The sequence below is a fragment of the Cyprinodon variegatus genome, unplaced genomic scaffold (genome assembly GCF_000732505.1).
Source record: "Cyprinodon variegatus isolate N-32 unplaced genomic scaffold, C_variegatus-1.0 Scaffold1225, whole genome shotgun sequence".
Classification (NCBI taxonomy): Eukaryota; Metazoa; Chordata; class Actinopteri; order Cyprinodontiformes; family Cyprinodontidae; genus Cyprinodon; species Cyprinodon variegatus.
Window position 1 is genome coordinate 115,585 of NW_015151678.1, and position 21,732 is coordinate 137,316.

The 21,732-nt window shown below is 37.1% G+C and overlaps 1 protein-coding gene across 1 annotated transcript in view; it reads right to left on the reverse strand.

Annotated features, from left to right (window-relative positions):
- Positions 1 to 21,371, reverse strand: part of LOC107102263 (protein crumbs homolog 1-like) — a 30,098-nt gene extending 8,727 nt beyond the window's left edge. Inside the window, exons 1-9 of the mRNA XM_015401494.1 lie at positions 21,125 to 21,371; positions 11,234 to 11,932; positions 10,514 to 10,709; positions 9,347 to 9,486; positions 8,842 to 9,027; positions 8,629 to 8,742; positions 4,005 to 4,958; positions 1,208 to 1,746; positions 55 to 220 (exon numbers count right to left, since the gene is read on the reverse strand). Coding sequence (XP_015256980.1) covers positions 55 to 220; positions 1,208 to 1,746; positions 4,005 to 4,958; positions 8,629 to 8,742; positions 8,842 to 9,027; positions 9,347 to 9,486; positions 10,514 to 10,709; positions 11,234 to 11,932; positions 21,125 to 21,224 — 3,094 coding nt within the window. The 5' untranslated portion in view covers positions 21,225 to 21,371. The remainder of the gene's footprint in view (positions 1 to 54; positions 221 to 1,207; positions 1,747 to 4,004; positions 4,959 to 8,628; positions 8,743 to 8,841; positions 9,028 to 9,346; positions 9,487 to 10,513; positions 10,710 to 11,233; positions 11,933 to 21,124) is intronic.
- Between the last annotated feature and the right edge of the window lie 361 nt (positions 21,372 to 21,732).

Consider the following 21,732-nt stretch of genomic DNA (forward strand, 5'->3'; position numbering starts at 1 on the left):
TATAATACAATGAGCAATATCAGCTTTTTAAGACAAACAAACATTACTTCTTACATTCATAACCATCCATCAGATCCACACAGCTTGCTCCTTCATAGCAGGGCTTGTCAATGCACCACAGGCGTGTTTCACAGAGCTGGCCAGAAAAGTTCACAGGGCACAAGCACTTGAAATCATTCCAAGTGACCTGGCATTTCCCCTTATTTAAACAGGGGTTAACCTATGAACAGAACACAGATTGAGGGATTAAATGATCAAGTGTAAAATCTCTTACCTGATGAACCCACCTAAGTGAAAGCTGCACAGGGGATTAGTAACATGCAGATCAAGGTTCTTTCAAAGACAATCAAACGGCTAAACTTTAAACGTCCTACAAAATGATCCATTAATAGTTCCTGGGGATTTAATAAAAAAAAAATCTTTTGCAATTACATTCTGCAAAATGCACTTTTTGAGTTTGACAGGCTTCAAATGTCACCTTATTACTAACTAGTCCAACTGTGTGTAATTTAATCTCATTATGGATACAGGATTTCCCTGAAGGACTAAGAGGTTTGCTAGAGAACATTATTGAACAAACAGCATGTTTGAAGACCAACACCAAGAAGCACAATAGAGCAGTTGCAGCGATAGTCATCGCAAAGTTTAATGTAGGGTTAGGTAAAAAAAAATATGAAAAGCAGCCAGAGATACAAAGTGACATTTAAATAGCTGAAGAGATCCACAGCTTCCCATTAATTACAAATTGTTACAGTTGCTAAAGGGACTCTACTGGTTACTTGTGTTTTAAATTGGCTGTGCAATCTCATCTGGATATTAGATTTTTAAAAATTTAGTAAGACATTCAAATATTCCGTTTTCATACTTTTAGTCTGAATGAATTTTGATCATCTCACAAATCTAAATGTGCATTATTTTATCTGTATATATTAGTTATATTGATGAAATATAAGTATAAGATATTGTTATCAGCTCAGATTTTCATATCAGACCACCTGTAATGATAAAACAATATAATTTCCTGAAACTGACACATTACTCAAAATAATTGCAAATAGGTTTCTACAGAAACAAATAAGCCAAAGCTTTTGAAACTTTACTTTTGTTAATTTACTTTGTGGATAGTGAATACTTCTGTTTCACAATACGTCATTAAAATTTAGATTACCTATATATATACGTAAATAATTGTATACATCTCCTTTACCTTGCATGTGTTGTCACTGTTACATCCTTTATGCACGTTCTCTGTGGTTGACTGGTAAATTTCCAAATCCTTTGGATGATCACCAAAACTTATTTGTTTGTCATCCAGTCGAATGTCCTGTAAGCACCCCTTGAAGTTTCCACCCCATGCATTAGTATTCTTGCCTGCAGGGAGCCCTCCAACAAAGGCCACATCTCCTGCTTCTATATTAATGTTGCCTATGGCCCGATGATTCCCGGCTTTAGGGAAAACCACATGAGAATTGTTAATCTGTATCATCACTAAATGATTCTTCCCATCAGTGACTTGCTTAGATTCTGACAAAAGAGTTGTGTGAGGACTGTAGATGGCAACAGTGCCTTCCTTGAGATAGATTGTCAAATAGGACTCTCCCTCTCGGCGGAACTGCAGGATTAAACCGTTGGGTTTGAGGGATCGCAGTAAAAAGGAAATGGTGAAATTTTCTCCATGGCTGGTTGAAATGTTGACTGCGGAGTGGCTGCTGGTGTTTTCATGGCCAAACGTCCATGAGGAGTATTCTGAAATGTAGGTTGAAAAAAAAAGGTGTAACTATATTACTCACACACTCAAACTGGCCATACAGCTATATGATTCAAACTCACTGAGCTACTGTGTTGTTTACTCTACAGTTTCAGACAAAAGTCACCCTACTTTTGGGGTTTTCAGTTTTCCAGATATTGTTTTGTGAAGAAATGATCATATCTCTGTAATATATTTGAGAAACAGGAATTGGCTTGACAGGTTTAACAGTGCTTTACATTTCAACAATCCACACATATTTAAAATAACACAGAGGTCCAAAAAACATATCATGTAGGAAGTTACAATTTAAAAATTTTTGGAACTGTCAAGAGTTCATAAGAGGTTCCTATGGAAGAGATGTGAGTGACTGATGACCTTCTGGCTGGAGTGGATGACCTTCCATATTGCAAATTTTTGAATTATCTTTTGAAACATGAAGACATACACTCACCGGCCACTTTATTAGGTACACCTGTCCAACTGCTCGTTAACACTTAACTTCTAAGCAGCCAATCGCATGGCGGCAACTCAGTGCATTTAGGCATGTAGACATGGTCAAGACAATCTCCTGCAGTTCAAACCGAGCATCAGTATGGGGAAGAAAGGTGATTTGAGTGACTTTGAACGTGGCATGATTGTTGGTGCCAGAAGGGCTGGTCTGAGTATTTCTGAAACTGCTGATCTACTGGGATTTTCACGCACAACCATCTCTAGGGTTTACAGAGAATGGTCCGAAAAAGATCCAGTGAGCGGCAGTTCTGTGGGCGGAAATGCCTTGTTGATGCCAGAGGTCAGAGGAGAATGGCCAGACTGGTTCGAGCTGATAGAAGGGCAACAGTGACTCAAATATGTGACTCAAATGTGCAACGCCACAGCCTATCTGAGTATTGTTGCTGACCATGTCCATCCCTTTATGACCACAATGTACCCAACTTCTGATGGCTACTTTCAGCAGGATAATGCGCCATGTCATAAAGCTGGAATCATCTCAGACTGGTTTCTTGAACATGACAATGAGTTCACTGTACTCAAATGGCCTCCACAGTCACCAGATCTCAATCCAATAGAGCATCTTTGGGATGTGGTGGAACGGGAGATTTGCATCATGGATGAGCAGCCAACAAATCTGCGGCAACTGTGTGATGCCATCATGTCAATATGGACCAAACTCCCTGAGGAATGCTTCCAGCACCTTGTTGAATCTATGCCACGAAAAATTGAGGCAGTTCTGAAGGCAAAAGGGGGTCCAACCCGTTACTAGCATGGGGTACCTAATAAAGTGGCCGATGAGTGTATACAGGAAGTTTGCAGACTCTGAGTTGAGCTCAGTTTAAAGAGAGTCAGCAGATCCTGTCTTAGATTGAGTCTTCTGAGGATTGTAAGTAGGTGTAGTAGGGCCTTTTTCACAATCACCATGGAGTTACACCTCCATCTAGCAAACAATTTGCTAGAGCAGGAACGTAAAACTAGCCGCCCTCTCCACAAAAGCTGAGGGCTGTGGACAGATTAGGGCTTATTTGAACTATCTGAACCTAGTAAGAAATAAAATATCAGACAATTATTGGGAAAAAGACAAATGTCTAATAGCATAGTCTACAGGTTTTGACTAAGGATGAGATCATGGTTTTGGGGAGACTATTTAGGCTTAAAGCTGCTGGATCTAATCATTCAAAAGCTACACTGCAAAAAGATCAAAATCTAGATAAGTCATTTTTTCTTCAAATAAGTGCATTTGTTCTTGAATTGAGGAGGTAAAAGAGACATTTTGCCAATGGAACAAGACAATTTACACTTAAAATAAGAAAACACAATTGCATTGTATTATTTCAAGTGCATATTATCTAATTATCTTATTTTAAGAATAAAATTACTCATTCCATTGGCAAACTATCTCATTTACCTACTCAAAATAAGGGTGAATACACTTAATTTAAGAAATTTTAAGTTACTTCTAGATCATTTTTGCAGTGTAGTTCTGCCATGTGTTGTAATACATGTTTTTATTAATTACTGCAGTTGTTTATAGTACTATTTTTGCTCCAGTGGCCCTACTTCACTGGCAAACAACAAAAGACTAATTTCAAATGAGTTATTTGTGTGGAAATAATGAGTGTTTGTAAATCTTGGCAGGAACAGCACATGACTTTGAAATAACAAATTAATCTGGGTTGACACAGGTGGTGAAATGTTGCCAGTCATGGCACTTTACGTTTCCTGAAAATGAAGAAAAATAAAGACTTGTTATAAACTTTACCTTTTTCACAGTGAATGCCATAATATGGCCGATGACAGACACAGTCTGCATGAACCCACATGTCCACACACTGTCCATGCTCCGAGCAGACTCTGTTAGAACACCAATCCTTTTTTGAACATCCAAGTTCCAAGCCTTTGTTTTCTTCCCTTATGAGGTCTTGAGGTAGCAACAGTTTCAGGTCAACTTTAAGGTCTTCTATACAGCCAATAAATCCTTTTCCACTTGAAAAGTGAGTGGAATATTCTGGAGGTACTCCTCCAATATAAAGCTGTCGGAAAAAGTTGGGCTGGAGGAAAATCAGATGGTTGTGACTTTCATTCCTGATCTGGCATCCTTCCTTACAACCAGGCCCTTGAACGGTCAAAACCAACCCCTCATCCATGGTCACAGTCACTTGGTACCATTTCCCATCATTGAATGGGGTGGAGTAAACCAACTTCAGTAACCTCCCTGAGTTTACTACAGCTTGGAGGAAGCCGTTAACAAGTTCTAGGGAGAGAAAGTGCTCAGCTGTTCCCCGGTAGTATACCACCATGTTTGGGAGAGTACTCCTGAAACGAAGCTGCATGTGGAGTCCTTGGATTTTATCTACAGCCTCTTGTGTAGTCCTATTCTTGAAAACTGGCAGCTGCATATAAACATAACCCTCTCTGTTGAAGGAGAAAGTCGTTGAAGTATTGCAGCGTTCTCCACCCCAGCCAGGGGGACACATACAGATGTAACTGTGCCCCCCATCACTTTTCAGTATGGGCATGCAGGTTGCCCCATTTTGACATTGGTTCTGCCGGCAGCCAAGCAGCTTCACATCACAGTCACGTCCACCCCAGGGTTCCTGATCTTGCTCTGGTGAGGGACAGTGACACCTGTAGGAGTTGGCACCATTTTCACACGTGGCTCCGTTCAGACAGGGATTGCTGTCACATTCATTGATGTCAACCTCGCAGAAAACACCTTAACGAAAAAACAAAAACACTAATAAAAATGTTGCTCATGAAACACTTATTGAGAAGGATTTCACACAGTGATTTTATCTAGGACAGTAAATTCTAATATAATCCTAACAATTTAAAAAAAGGTGTGTTGGAAAGTTAATAATAACTTACTGACTGACACAAATAGAGATAAAAAGGCAGTTCTGGTTTGTGTGAGGCATCTGTATTACAAATATTGGAAGAGAAGGAAATTATATGAGAGTTTGAGCTCAGTAGGATTAGCAATGCAGCTAAATCTGTATGAATTTGCCAGCTGGACATAAACATGTTACATTAGATACCTGTCAGATGAAGTAATTGACAGATTCTGTGCACTAATTACAGATTTCAGACTGGGGAGGAGAATCTGAATCGCATTCAACGTTAAGCTCTGGCAGCATCAGTCAACTTGCATTAACAGTCCTTATAAATACTCCGGAGTCAGAGGGCTCTACAGCTTGCCTTTATAATGCCAAGACTTCAACCTCTCAGTAAAAAAAAAACTACAAATGTTCCCTATTCTATTGTTACATTGAACAAAATGTTGTTCACCATACCTATCATGCCCTCTGTCAAAAAACAGCACAGGAAAGGAATCAGCATCAAACACCTCCCTTCCATTTTCTTCCAACTCCCAATCCACTCCCCACACTAGCGATGGTAGAAGAGATGCAGAAAAGTCCACTGCCTCTACTCCTCAATATCTTTGCTTTGCACAAGGCTGTCAAGCAGAAATGATTACAATGCAGCCCTTCCAAGCTTTTCCCCTCCCTCTGTCACCTTCCCTGAAAAGGTTCTTCCCTCCCTTACCTCCCTCCTCTGCTGCTTTCCTGTCTGCAGCTCAGCCCTGGCTCAGAGGTAAGACTCCATCTGGCTCCTGTCATTTGACAAGAGGAATGCAATGCTGCAGTCCCTCCCACACTTACTCCTTACACTTGTTTAGATGGCAACAGACTGCAGAAAATGTTTCTTAAGACCAGCAGGAGGTGCTGCAAGTTCGAAGGAAATCAAAACAGTGCAGGGTATGACTAAAGCTCAGCGGTAGCAAATTAGTTCTAAGGAAGCTCGGACATGTGTAAAAGCTAAAATCTCTGGCAATAAGATGGCAATCAAAAGTCAGGTTTTCAGCCACACAGAAGAAACTCCTTTTTTTGGTCTGTAAATTACACAACAGTAAAATTTTCCATGAGGAAAAATGGCCACAGAAACTGAGCTTGAACCTAAAATTCATTAAAATTTGTCAGTAAAATTACTTTCATATTGGAAAGAAATCTCTATCTGTGAAACAGCTGTGAAACCAGGGACACTTTGTTACCTGATAAAAGCATGTTGTTTTCATGGAATACGTTTACTTTTTATTTAATCTCTGTTTTACAATTCCTGCTTCTGGATTACACATTGCATTGAATTTAAGTGGTCAGATCATTGTGGAGAGTAAAAAGCAACTTGTTGATATGGTCTAAGAGTGTGGAAATGCAGGTGTTACAATTGTAATATGTATAATCATATATATAATAATATAACTATTAGAAGTATGAAAACCAATTTTAAACTATACATTAAAGATAAAACTTGAAACATTTTGTGCAGATTAGATTGGAAATAATCAACAAAATGTGTATCTGAGTAGCAACTTTTTAGAAAATGTACACAAAATTGATATGAGGGTTGTTCCCATTGAGTTTGATGAGAGCAATAATGGTTATACACTCTAACAGATCAATCAGAGGATCGATCTCATATCCACTCCTTTGTGTATTTAGATGTAGCTCTTATGTAGTTTACATTTTTATGACATTAATAAAAAATATTTATAAAATATTTCAAAATGTTTGCTTACTCATTTTTCTTACCTTTTCAGTGATAATTATAAATGCTAAATACACCGGGCCTGGCAGCCATGTTAATTACACATCAGATTTTTGATCAACTATACTCTCTAATATGTGGCTTCTTTTACATTGAAATATTGTTTTTAAAGCAAAAAAAAAAAAAAAAAAAGTTTTAATTGTTTAAATGAGTACCAGAGGGGTAATTGATAAGGTACATGCACTACAAAGCAATTAGTAAATTTAAACTGCGTACCACTGACTGCCACCATCCAAAGGATTAGTTGGATGTTCTCAATCATCGTATCCAATTACGTTGGTTTTACTTGAACATAGAAAAAAAATCTGATACCTGAACAGACGGAACTACTTAAATGGAATAGTCCTTCAGTGTTTTATAGAACAGCAACAGCTGAGCAGAAATTAGCAAAAACTAAATGACAGATTTGCTGTTCATATTGTTCTGATTTAGTCAGAGCTTAATTTGGATCCTAAACAGCTTTGATTTGATTGCCCTCTCCTGACAAGTTCCTTAAAGGAACGCTGCTTAAAATCCAACATGGAATCCTGGCATTGGGCTACATTTATGAGCTTTGTTGTTTACAACAATGCTTGTCCACACTACATGCCCTCTCTTTACCTGCTATCCACCACTGTGCAGGAATCTCAGTTATAACAGCATGGGCAGGGTAAACCTTTATTCTGTTGAGTAAAGCTGGCTTCCTAGGTCTGGAGCCATGCTATTTTTTGTCTTATCAGGGTTAGTATGTTATTTTTTCTGTTTTGAGTATAAAGGGGGAAATCTGTTCTAATAAAGAATTAATAGCTTGGCTAGTCATGAGGAATAATCAGCAGGAAGAAGATTAAACTCTAATTGCCTTTTCTGGGCTCCTTTGAACTACGAAGATGATGATCATACAATTCTACTGTTCAGATTCTTGCAAATGTATTCATACCACTTGAACTATTTTAAATTTTATTATGTAAAAAATCATGTATTCATTTAACCTCCTTCCAGCTTCATGGGTTGACTGTATTTTTTTATTATGATCACTACTGTAGCTTCCACAAGCCAGTGATAAAATCAGAGAGAAAATTAATGATTAGAGATTTGACATAAACTGGAATAAACTGACCAAGCTTTTCTATATGTTATTGGCTTCTCATTTATCTGTATATATGGGTGCTTTATGACACAGTGAACTCGATTGAATTATTACTACTAAGTGGTTCCAGAAACTCGAATCATAATTCACTTACACAGACTCACTGTTTTGACTTTATCATTACTTAATTTAAATAAAAAATATGGAATATTTTATGTGTTGATTGTATATACATTAGATTGGATAAGAATAAGTTTAGTATTAACCCTAGAGCTGAAAGAAAGCATTCTGTTCATATATTTGAACCAATGTGGCCTTTTTTTTAAGACAGGCGTGTAGGTAGGCTTAGGATCCGTTCTCTTTAAATCTCTGCAAAGAGAAAATAAACTTGAGTTTCTTTTGCTAGAAGGTAAGATTATGAAATACATAACACATACCTTTCAGAGACATAGACAGGAATGGGGCATTGCAGGCCAACAAAAGAAGCTAGCCTCCATATCCTCCATTTCAAAGGGGTGGACAAGTTCGTCTGTTTCAATTTGCATGTTTTCTAAAGGCTTTGTTGGGCTACTGTATAAAGCCTCGAACTCAATGCTATTTCCGACATTTTGAATTGAAAAAACTTCCTGGATGGGAAGCAAAACGTCTTCAAACTTGGAAACAAAGTCCAGTGGAATGTTTTTTTGGAATGACAATACAGAAGGGGTTATTTTACCTGTGAAACCCCCAGGACACACACATTGAAAGGAGTTGACCAGGTCCTGACAGCTTCCTCCATGAAGACATGGAGCCGACTCACATTCATCGATATTGACTGAGCAGCTGTAACCTGTGAGGGGGATACTTTCATCAGAATCAGACTTTGGATATAAAAAAAAAAAAAAAAAAAAAAAAAAAAAAAAGTTTTTGTAGATACAGTAAAGCTTACCTGAAAATCCTGGCAGGCAGCGACAAAAATAGCCACCTGCTGTGTTATAGCTAAAATTTACCATTCTCAGTTCAGGAAGTCTTTCATAGTTCTGGATATCTGAGCGCTGAAAACACTCTGCTCCATTGGCACACGGATGCTCTTCGCACTCATCTATATCCACCTCGCAGTTCTCCCCTTCGTAACCTAAAAGTATAGAAATATATTCATATTTGTATACAGTATATTAACTCCTTAGCAGACTGTATGCCTAGCCCCTTTATAGATTTCTGGCCACGTAAAAGATGAGAACATGATTTGGATGGTAGAGATAATGCTTTTGCCAATGTTATGCATGTTAAAAACAAATCACTGATTACTGTAAATTTACCATGTAGATTTGTTAAACTTTAGACAGTATTTATACATACATAATGAATAATTTTCTGAGAATTAAATATATATTTCAAATCTAAATAATTCCCTGAGAATTTGCTTGGTTGATAATTTGAGCTGAACTCTATACCTTCCAAGCAGAGGCACCCGTACTGGTTGGTTCCCTCTAAGCATGTGGCTCCATGCATGCAGGGGTTAGATGCACATTCAAGAATATCATTTTCACAGTGGTCCCCACTAAAGCCTGTCCCATCACAGTCACACTCATAACTGGAAAAGAAACAGAGGCAGAAGTTAGCCCTTATCACAGTGGGATTTAATAAAAGGATTCATTTTATATATCTTAAGACTTTTTTCTTCAGATCTATCATCCCACTGAAAAATATGTGTGTTTGAGAGGAAGTTAAATTCAAAAGTAACTCCAGAGATGTGAAGCATTAAAACCTCCCATAAAAAAACAACAGGTGTAAGAAAATAAGTTTTACTGTAGCCGGCCTTGAACTTTTCAAACATTTTGTCACATACATAAGTCATTGGGTTTTATGTCACACACAAAGTATAACATTGTTGTTTCTCAATGTTTTCATTATTACGACTTTAATAACCGAAAAAAGCTGGTCACAGAATTTAATTTTAACCCACAAACACAATATTACATTTATGTATGTATATATATATATATATATATATATATAACATAAGAATGATAAAAAAAAGGAAAAAAAAGTTAGAACAGTAAATTTACAATCATTTACTATTTTTCAACAGATTGAAGCTTCTGAATTATAGTGGCAGCCATACTGATTTGCCATCTATCTCCCACTCCTTCCCCTCACTTGAGAACAGATACTTGAATGTCAGCGAGGGCCCGGCGGCGCTGCTCCTTGCAGGATCTGGCCAGGCCCACCAAAAGAGCAATGTGAGGCCATTCACCAGTGAGGTCACAGCAATGGCTAACTTCCATCATCCTTGAGCTTATGAATTTAGAAGGCTTATAGATTTGGCAGTAGAGTGATACAGATAGTAGTCTTTAGTTTGCAGAAACAAACATCATTGCTGTGTTTTTTGGGCCACTTATAAAATTTAAACATCCACTCCTGATCTGTCAGTAAAAAGAAAAATTTGGTATCCTGTGATTTATACTCATTTTTTTTACACAAAGCAAAGTATAGTTATGTCTGTGTTGACCTATTTCTATAAAAATATTTGTTATAATTCATTTCTGATGAAAAGAAAGTCAAGGTTGGAGAATATCTCAGGACATAAACAAAATTTTAAAAGCTTTTTGCAATCTTACCTGTTGACCCTATCATTGCACTGGCCCCCATTCAGACAAGGCATACTGGAACATTCGTCAATGTTGACCTCACAGTCCTGGCCCTGGAAACCTGCCACACACTCACACGAGTACATGGCAACATGGTCTTGACAGGTGGCACCGTTACGACAAGGAAGTGATTCGCACTCATCGATCTCCATCTCACAGTTAATGCCTACAGGGCGCCAGAGAAATCCCAAGATAATAAACTAACTTCATACATAATAATCCCAGTAAATACCTTATCTGTCTTTACATTCCATTACAGATTTAATATTTGCTTATTTCTGTAAGTTACCAATCTGAAGAGATAAATTACAAAAGCTCTGATAATGCTGGAGCACTTTTACTGTTACAGTAAAAAATATTGTTTTCAACTGTTTACTTTTTTTATAGCAAGTACACACCAAACAGACTCAATTTCCACCTGCACTTCAAAAACAATTCAACTGAAGCTTGAAGCTGTCTTGGAAACGTGTCTGTAGAAGCCTTTTACCTATAATGACCTTTTTAAATAGTTACAGACAGTAAACAGGAGTTTGACATTACATAAACCTATATAACGTTTTATATATATATATATATATATATATATATATATATATATATATATATATATATATATATATATATATATATATATATATATCAATTTAATCTATCAATTTAATAACATAACTTGTAAAAATAGGTTATTACCTTTAAAACCTGGGGGGCAGTCACAAAGGTATCGATCCACTATATCCAGACATGTGCCATTATTCTGACAGGGTCGTGAGGCACATTCATTAATGTCCAGGTCACAGTGGTAACCCTGAAATCCGGGCACACAGAAGCACTGATAGCCGTTTACTCTGTCTTTACAGATGGCTCCGTTTTGGCAGGGGTCCGATTCACACTCATCAATATTCTCCATACAGCCAACACCACTGAATCCAGCAGCACATAGACACTTGGGACCATAGTCTGGGATGTCCAGGCAAGTGCCACCGTTCTGACATGTTTCCATTGTGCAAGTGAACACATATTCCTGGCAGTCCTCACCTCCAAATCCAAGAGGACAATGACATGAATAACCATTGACTTTGTCAACGCAGTTGGACTTAACACCAGTGCAGGGGTTGCTCTGACATTCATCCATATTCTGTTCACAGCTGTTCCCCGTGAAGCCATCTGGACAGTGACAGGTGTACTGATCCGTTCCTAGTTCGCTGGTACAGTTGGTGCAAGGTGCAAAAATGCAGGGATCATACAGTTCATCACAGTTTACACCCATGTACAATTTATCCGATTCTTTGGGGCAAAGACACACATGTTGACCCATGTGGTCGATACATCTTTCACCACTGGTGCAAGGAGGGGATAAACACCTGTCTGCCACTGCTGTACAAAGTATTCCTAGAATGGGGGGAAAGGAAAAAAATAAGAAAAATTGCAAATATACGACTGCTATATAGTATTTTTAATTTTTTTTCTTGTACAATAAAAATGTAAAGACACATTGCAAAAAAAAAATTTAAATAATCAACTTTGTATAACATTTTCAACTGTGCAACTTAAAGGTTTGCTGGTATGTTCTACATAACAGCACCTTAGTACAAATTTAAATGCTTTTGCTAAAAGACGTTTGGCCGGTTTAGATTGTATTTCAAGTATGATGGTAACCTGTCCACCAGCTGGCGTTACTCCACTGTGTTTTGTCATAACCAAAGATTTCTTTATGGCTGGATATATGTCACATACATAAACTTGTCGGTTCTACCAAACAAGAGATCTTGGCATCTGTCCTGACTGCCTAAAATACCAATGGTTGCTTCAATGAGTATGGTACCGCTGTGATTCTTAGTCCCACAAACAGTAACGATCCATACTCTGCCAAGAAACTATGGAGTATCAGCAATAGATAACACCAGAGCCGCCAATGGAGATGACCTATATTTACATTAACATGGGCTTTTGAAACACCTTAGTAAAGCAAACTTATAACATCCAAACACTTTTGCATTAATACAGAAAATTATGTAAACGATGATGCTCAGTAGGCATAGATGTAACAAGGGTCTCATGAAACGAAAGTCTGGCTTTTGTAAACTGTAATGCTGGACCAACCAAAGTTGATGAATAAGTTATTTTGACAAATATTTTGACAAATAAATGATTAAAACATATTCCATATGTCCAACAAAGCTAGGATGAATGGAGTTATTTATTCTACAAAAAAAACAACTAATAATTACATAATTTGATTTCTTAAACTTATTGAGAATCCTTACATAAATATTTGTAGTTCATGCCTATAATCAGGAATTGATTTAACCTCTCTGCCTTACAAGTCAGTATCATTCTAGCCCAAGAAAAGTCTGTCAAAGGATATTAATTTTCAAAGTGCTTTAACACATCAATAACATTTGTACTTCATCATATATGCACCATACTTTTAATAGATAAGATTTAATTAGGACAGTGAAACGATTATTTTTCCAATCACAATTACTCACGGATACAGAAGCGTATTGCATTCACCAAAGGAAAAACAAAATCACAGCTTTTCTCATAATTACAAGATCAGTATATCGTAATTATCAGATATCATCTCATAATTACAAGATACGATCTCATAATTATGAGATAGGAAATATGGCATTTCGGATTCGTCCACTCTCGAAAGACCTTTAACCAGAGCACCCTGTCTGTAGCTCAAAGTAAGAGCATGGGTTGCCACACACTTTTATATCTATTCTTGCAGTTTAATGTAACCGTAGTATTTTAGAGTGTTATTTTGATCCTGTGTTCTTTGTGTAATCGCTGTGGAGAACTGTTCAATAACGTAGTATGTTAATATAATTTTTTCCTTGTAGTTTGCATAGAAGGATTTTGGAGCTAATAGAGTCATGTGTGACATAAACACAGTTATCCAGGTTCATAACAGAACAAATTTACGTTGTTATAGTGTTATGTTGAAGTTTAATTAATAGCGCATATATAGATTTACAGACCCTGGTTGCGTTCACTAAAGTGTATATGACAATAAAGTTGTGAATCTCAATCTATTTTACTATTTATTTTTATTGCATCTTAAACATGCCTATATGCTCATCATGTCAAAATTACTTCCAGTGGCATAAAGTGCCTCTAGATGACATGTGTTGTGCATTGGGACTATATAAATAAACTGAATTGAATTGTACCATAGCATCATAAAATAACTCAATCCTTAGCAAGTCCCCTTTGAACTGATTAAATGAGAAAATTTGCAAAAATGTATCCCATGCGATTAATGACATTAGGAAAGTCACTAGTTTTTATCAGGTAACTTTAAACATCCCAGCTCCCCCTTTTTGTCAAATAGAAGGTTACTATTTCTAAATACCAACAAAGTTGCTGGTTCATCTCTCTTACCAATTGGAACCTCTTGTTCTGTTTTATGTTACATTATGGGGGTTATGAATTATTCAATTTTACATTTTTGTTCAGATGCCTCATTGGTGTTTCCCTTTTATAACAATATCTTTTTGAATGAAACTATCTAAATATTGAATCCTATTTGAGCAGAGAAAATATTACTCTTTATTTACCATTCTGGATTTTTGGAAAACTTTGCATTGCTTTTAGGTACCAACTATTATTTTTTCAATTAACCAGCTGACAGCTAAACATCTTTAAGCCATTTAACAGCTGACCCTTTTACATTCTCAAATTAGTTTGTATGTTTGTTTAGAAATATTAGAATAGAATTTTATTGTCATTCCACTGTCACAAGTACAGAGCAATGAAATGAATTCTCTGCATTTAACCCATCCCCTTGGGGAGCAGTGGGCTGCTGTTGTGCAGTGCCAGGGGAGTAGGGTGGGGTCAAGGGTCTTGCTCAGGGAGCCAGAGTGGCAGTCTGTGGGAATGGGGGATCAAGCTCACAACCTCAGGATTCAAAACCCTATGCCCTAACCACTAGGCTGCCACCCCTGAAAAGTACAACACTTCGGATTAAATCAAATAACATAGCTGAATGGACGAAAATAAACCATTTAAATGCTGTATTGAATAATTTACAATACAGTAATATTATCAATAATAACAAAACTGTTCTCTTAAACTCTGCCACTTGAATACTTCCATGTCCTATAATTAACTCTTAATTGAAGTTCAGCTTTGCTGACAAATTTGAAACAGGCCTCTTTTATTCAATGCTAATCAATTACTGTAGAGATAATTTTGCTAAGTCTACCATAGGTCTTTTAGATTATACAACAAATCTAAATATTCTAATGCAGCTAATTCAATTGTATAATTATCTCTGTAACACTTGGAGAGGCTAAGAAACCTAAGAAATCTTAATATGAAGAGTTACTTCCACCCTCTTTTCTGTGGACTGTGGAGCAGATGGTGTTAAGTGTAAACCTATTATTGTGTCTGTGTCAACAATAGAAATTTTACCCACTTTAACTAATGACACTAGTGTAGAAAAAGATTAGAGTTTAAACTGTTATACTGAAGAGTTTGCTTAGCCCTCCAGAGCATTGAAATCCAATGTTCAAGTCACATTAAAGACCAACAGTGTATAGAATCCAGCACAAAGCTGCAGTGAACTCTTCCACTAAGATTTATGAAATATCGCGTCACTTTCTAAAGTTCAGTGCTTTTAGCGCAGTACTATTAGAGGTACCATGTTGAAAAGTCAATTCATGACATGTTATTAATTTCTTTAAAATATTAGTATTAGCTGTATTATAATACAAATTAAATTGAATGGGGAACAACATGACTCAGCCAGGATGAAGAGGTGAGGTTAATGGGTGCCGAGGAGCGCAGCTAGCAGATTGTATCAATTTTGAGATAAGTAGGAACAGAAAAGGAGCTATACACATCTATGGCCTTCAGATTCAGCAAAAATGTAATGAAGAGAGCTTCAGACATCCGTAGCTCAGCAGTTGCATCTAAACCATATACTACTAAGTGCAGAGGAGGTATTGGCTGGAGTAGTCTAAAGTGCACCCCCTGCCATTGGAATTTAGACCAATGAAGATGTGCCTTAATAGTCTCACTATAATGGATTAAGAGTGCTTTGTAGGATTATTTCTTTGGTCTATTTCTACCAGAGTTGTACACACACAGACCAGGTTGTTGGTACCCTTTGCTTAATGCAAGGAAAACTACAAATGGTCATCTAAACATCACAATCAGACAAAAGAAATAGTTCATAAAAATTCTATGAACTTTTTAAAAAATGATTTCAGACATTGCTTTCCAACCATACCTGAATAAACTTTTTAACAGGGCTGGTGGTTCACTGTTTAATGGCAAGGTATGTGTAATGTTTTCATCTCTAGAAAAAGGGGGATGTGATGCTAAGTTAAGGAGTTGTAGTTTTACCTCCTGACACAGATGGCTTCAGATATGATGTACCCCGCCGATGTGTGTCTCTGTGTTGCAAGTCATCAGTAGATGAAGAATGAACATATCACGGTGTACCTGTTTCCTCCTGACTCGTTACCTTAATAAATAAGTTTAGTTATGAACCCAAGATTATCAACATTACAAGTATTTAATTTTTTTTATTAGATTTTTCAAAATAAAAAAAATCTAAATCAATATTATATTTTACAAAATTATCAATTAGTACATCTCTATTGATTACTACCTTTTTCAATTTTGTGTCATTTTAATTATTAGCGTAAATGTATGATTTTCTTTAAAGGAAAGGCATGTAAACGTTCAAGCACAATTATAAATATATTGGATGAAACATTGATGCATTGTTTGTCTTTAACAAAGCTCAGTTTTATCTGATTGCTTGATTCACTGTGCTTTAATGCAAAAATACACATTTCACAACTCTGGCATATTTAGACATGCTCAAAACTTGAACACTCAAAACACACTGCTGCTGAAAAAGCCCAACAGGGCCTCTTGAATGTAGACATTCCTTTCTGTGTGTTCTCCTTAATGCATGTAAACCACACTCTCCTGACGCTAAAAACAAGTTGGGTGTGAACACACCATTGGTGTTACAGCACCTATGTGTGAGGCAGGCCATTCCTGACACCCCTCGCTCCTACCTACTAACAAGGTGAATGAGTTTTACCACCAGTAAAAATGTTCTGCTGCTTCCCAATTACATGGCAGACACCTAGCTTCTCTTCTCTTCTCTGCAAACACCATCATCAACAGCAATAACAATACATTTTGGTCCTCCATCTAACACTTGCAACTCCTTTATTCTACTGTAAGCATTTTAACACCCCACCTCCTTTCAACGACATCCATAACTTCCACCTAACACAAAACCTTTTTTTCCCACATCACTGTCTTACTTCTCCTTCCATCACCTCCCTACTTTTCATACATCATAAAGCCTGGGAGGTTCCTTGTTTCTTTTGTGGCATCTATTGGAGGAACTCGATGCGGGATCAAGGAGGAACAAGGAATCAGCAAGGACTTAGATAATGTTTTTCAATCACTTGTGATTAACAGCCTCAATAACAACTCACAGACTGCATAAAAGGTGTAGTTGGAATAAATAAAGGTACTTCTACATGAGTTTTATGTAACAGTTTGCTTGTACAGCCTCTCTTTTCCTTTGTTTGGAAAAAAAAAACTGGAAGAAAGGCAAGCTGCAATTGTCCAAAAAAAAAAAAAAATGGGCAGTACTCTCACCGGCCTTTTTACTCTGCACACCTCTGAGTCCTGGCATGTGCACACATACTTGGATGATTCTGTAGGTGATGGGTGCATCAGGGATCAACAAGAAGCTGAGTTAAAAAGAAAAATTATATATATATATATATATATATATATATATATATATATATATATATATATATATATATATATATATATATATATGATCCTCAATGTGAACAAAACAAAGGAGTTGATTATAAATTTCAGAAGAATCTGGAACAAGATTAATCCTTTCAACGATGGCGTAACTATTGGTAAGCAGAGACTGCAGTTGCTTAGGGGCCAGGTCCCTGACACCTGGTTGGCCCCCTAGCAATTATGGACTAGGACGTCTCTTTGCTGATGTAACGGTGTGACAAATTCCTCCTAAACCCGCCTGATACTAGATTAACTGACTGGACCATATTTATACCCCAACACATGCCAGATTTCAACATTACTGTGAGCTGCTTATGGGCCTATTATTGTTTCGTTACAACTACAAAAAACTGAACCAGTCTGCAAGAAGGGACAGTGCAGACTCTAATTCCTAAGGAAGCTTAAATCTGTCAGTGTTTGCAGCAAGATGCTATAAGATATTGGTGGAGAATCTGATGTCTTCTGCCATAATTTGTTGGGGTAACGGCATCAGAGCAAATGACTTAAAAGGGTTCTACAAGCTGATTAATAAAAAGGCCAGCTCTGCTTAAAAAAAGGAAGAAGGCAACAGTTAGCATCCTCCTCAGAAGACTGTTAAACAACAACATAATTTTTCTATCACATGCTTCTTTAAATCTGGTGCAAGACAATAAACAACTTAAGAATAAAAAAAGCATGTTTGGATAAAGAACGAAACCTTTCACAATACAAAAACTGAAGTTCTATCATTTCTTGTCTTTTAACATCTTTTGAAATAGCAAAATAATAAGAATTAAAGGCTCAACATATTTTACTATTCAACGTTTTAAATATATGTTTGTGTTAACAGAAGCTTTATGGTTGGACAGAAAATTATTTACAAGATTTAAGATTGCACATTTTGGAAAAAGTGCTATATTTTCATTGTTTGTTGTGAAATATAATTATTTTACAAGCATGTTTCCCAACTTGAATATCATTGATCTTTAAATCAAGGTAACCTTCCAGAGGGGATGACTGATAGTGAAGCACATTTTTGAAAGATAAATATGTAATTTGTGTAACTTTTCAGATTTGGTAGGAAAAAATATAGATTAGATTTTTAAGGAGCTTCACACAAAGATTTGCATTTGCACACATTTTTTTCATTAGAAAACTGAATATTTGCATTCTGTTTTATTGAAGTATTCCAAAGAATGTATGCTTTTCAGTATGCTTCTCATCTTTAACTAAGGATAAAATCAGATTCTATGTCTGATCTACATCCCCCTGCAGCACTTTTCTTCTACACAATTTATTTGCTCTACCTCTCTTTTCTGATTTTACTTTTATATATATTTTTTTCTGTCATCATTGTCATTGGCTGTGACCCTCGTGTCCAAAAAACCTCAACTGATTCTTTCCTCAGGCCCCCAGTAAATATTCAGGCATATGATGCAGGTTTAATCATATGCCTTCAGTTGTAATCTTATGAATCCTGCTAAAAGGATCTTAAAGACAGGGAGGTTTTCCTCAGTCTTCACCCCGTCATCTAAGCCCAATCAACACCTCATACATTCCAGGGCAATGATAACAGCTCCTCCTCCATCCACCCACCCCTCCTATCAAAGAGCACTCCATGGATCACTGCTGAGGCCGACAGAGTTGAAACCTGGCACTGACTGGTACCAGTGTTTTAAACCAGTAACACTAAGCAGATCCGCTGACTGTTAGCAGGTAGAAGGATGTCAGGATAAGACAAATGACGCTCACCAGAGACCTCCGCATGTCTCTGAAGTGGGGGTTGGTAAAAAAAAAAATGAAGAGATAGGTTTTAAAATGGAACGAAAGGGGTCTCTAATGTTTATTTTAATCTTTTAAGAGATACTGGCATATTCATCTAATGTGCTTCTAAACGTTTCACATATGTTGTTAGCATCTTTGTCCTTCAGTGTAGTCTGTGCAAAAACATGAGGAGAATCTCTGAGACAGGTCAAATTCCCCTGAAACAGAGGTCAACTTTATGCTTTTATAAACTCTTAAATCATAATGAATGAATGACATTTGCAACAGCAATTAAAGTAAAAGAAAAAAATTTTGAAATAGTGAAAAATTTTATAAACTGCTCCATATTTTTATAGAGCACAATACCTGCACAATTATCACTTGCAAACCATTTAGACTGTATAGTTGATTACTGAAGGACTTTTAAGGGAAAAATCAAATCCAATCTGTTTCCATTTTGTTCCAAATCAATAACGATCCAGTTTTCATAACAGATGGTCTGAACTTCACATGCTAGGGCCGAAGGAAAAGAACTGTTCCAAAACTGACCTTTTCATTTTATGGTCAGTGTCTTGAGATCACTCTCATTTTTGTAAGGGCTGTTTTACCTAAATTAAATAAATCAGACTGAACTTAGGTAAATCTACCTGAACTGGACTGATGTATGTACAGGTTAAAGGGATCCTGCAGTCTAGACAGTCATGCTGCAAGGCTGAAGAAGAAAGGGAATCCCCACAAGAAAACATGTTAAGCTTAGAGGAATTTTATTGAAACACCACAAGAGACAGAAAGCTTCACAGGCTTTGTCCTCCGGAGGCTCCACAGCAGGTGGCTGCTTTGTTTTATATGGAAGAAAATGCCCAAATCCTTTGGACCCAGACAGAGACATAGATGTACATCCTTTTGTCTCCTGCAGAGAACTTTATACTGAAGGTTTGTGTTTAATTTTGAGTCGAGATTTTTTCTATTTTTATTAAAACTTAAAGTTAAGGAAATAGAGGTTTTAGGGGTGTATATAACAAAATTCGTCATGTACGCTTTCTAAAGAGTTTGTTATTATGATTCCAGTGTTTTTTGTTTTTGTTTTTTGTAAAAAAACTATGGTTTAGCATTTGAATCACTAGTCCTGCCCCATCAGGCCAAATTCTCTTAGAATTAGTCACAGTTTTACACTGAGAGGCTGAAGCAGGGCTGATTAATGCATGCCGCTCTAGTGGACTAAATGCATGGAAATGACAGCTCTTACAGTGAGAGGCCCATCTTGAGCATTCCTTCTTTTAAAAAATTAGACTTTGTTTTTTAAATTTGCTAAATTTCCTAAAGACTTTCCTATGTTGCTAATCTAACAACCTAAGTCTTGCCTTGCATGAAAGCCTTTTCCTTTAAAACAGCAGAGCATGCTCCTTATCGTCTATTGACCCCTCTTTTCGAAGTCGAGACAAAAAACTTGCACCAATGCAGCTGGATGCCTAACTCGTTACCATGGTGACCCCTAACAATGCCAGAAGCATCCAATCACTGCGTTTGGTGCGCCAAAGCTTAAACGAGCCTCAGACGCCTCACAGGGACAAAGGTCAGGGAACAAATAAATTGAAGGGGTTTCAGAAAGCCGTTTGGGTTGACTTGACACCCCCCCCCCCCACACACACACACACACACATACACATCAGGTCAAACCACAAACCACAGCGTCATAAGAAAAACTAAAATTATGTTAAAACTTCAAACAAGCAGGATATTTCACAAAGCACATTTTATCTTTTTATTTCACAATCTCTATGCTGATGAAAGATTAAACAATGTGGTTATGGGCTGGAAGAATATGCATAATGTTATCAATGAATATATTCCCCAGAAGGCGCATATTTAACAAAATATCTGCATGAGTTCTCAAACTAAAATCTACTCTGTTCTCACAGTAAAAAAAAATTCTTTCTACACAATGATTAAACATAGAAACTAAAAACTGCTCTGGTATGATGAACAGCATGACATGCAGTGCTGAACCTGCTGTAGGAAACCTTGACCTACCTTGCATGAACATCATCGATGTGATCAGCACCACCCTCTGATATTTGGACCAAACTCTGACCAACTCCATAGTGAAATTACTGCTGATGTACCAAGTCATTGCAGACAGATTCCGTTGGTCAACATGTCCTTCAACCAACTCGCCTCAGATTTCTCATCCAGGTTGTATCAATTTAGCTGCAGAGAATGAGCAGCTGCAGCTCCATGCTGGACCACTGAGACTCTGAGTAAATCTCTGTGAAAGAGTTTTGGAGTGTGTGTGTGTGTGTGTGTGCTTGTCTGTGTGTGTGTGTGTCTTCATAGACCAAGCTGGGATGGAGTAAGGGAGTGTAATCTCCACAGCAGAGGGTGAGGGAAGGAAACCAAGGAATGGATCTAGGATTGGATTCATTATTCTTTTTTTTTCTCTGGATGTCTATTGGCAGCTGTACCTAAGATGTCTTTATCTGCTCATTTATGCAAGATCTTCAGGGAATTCATTTCAATTTAGGCATAGTGATCAATTAGCTGAAGCAACATGTAATACACCAGAAATTTGCAATTGTACAAAAAATATCCATCTATCCATCCATCAATCCATCCTCCATCCATCTGTCCACACAATCAAC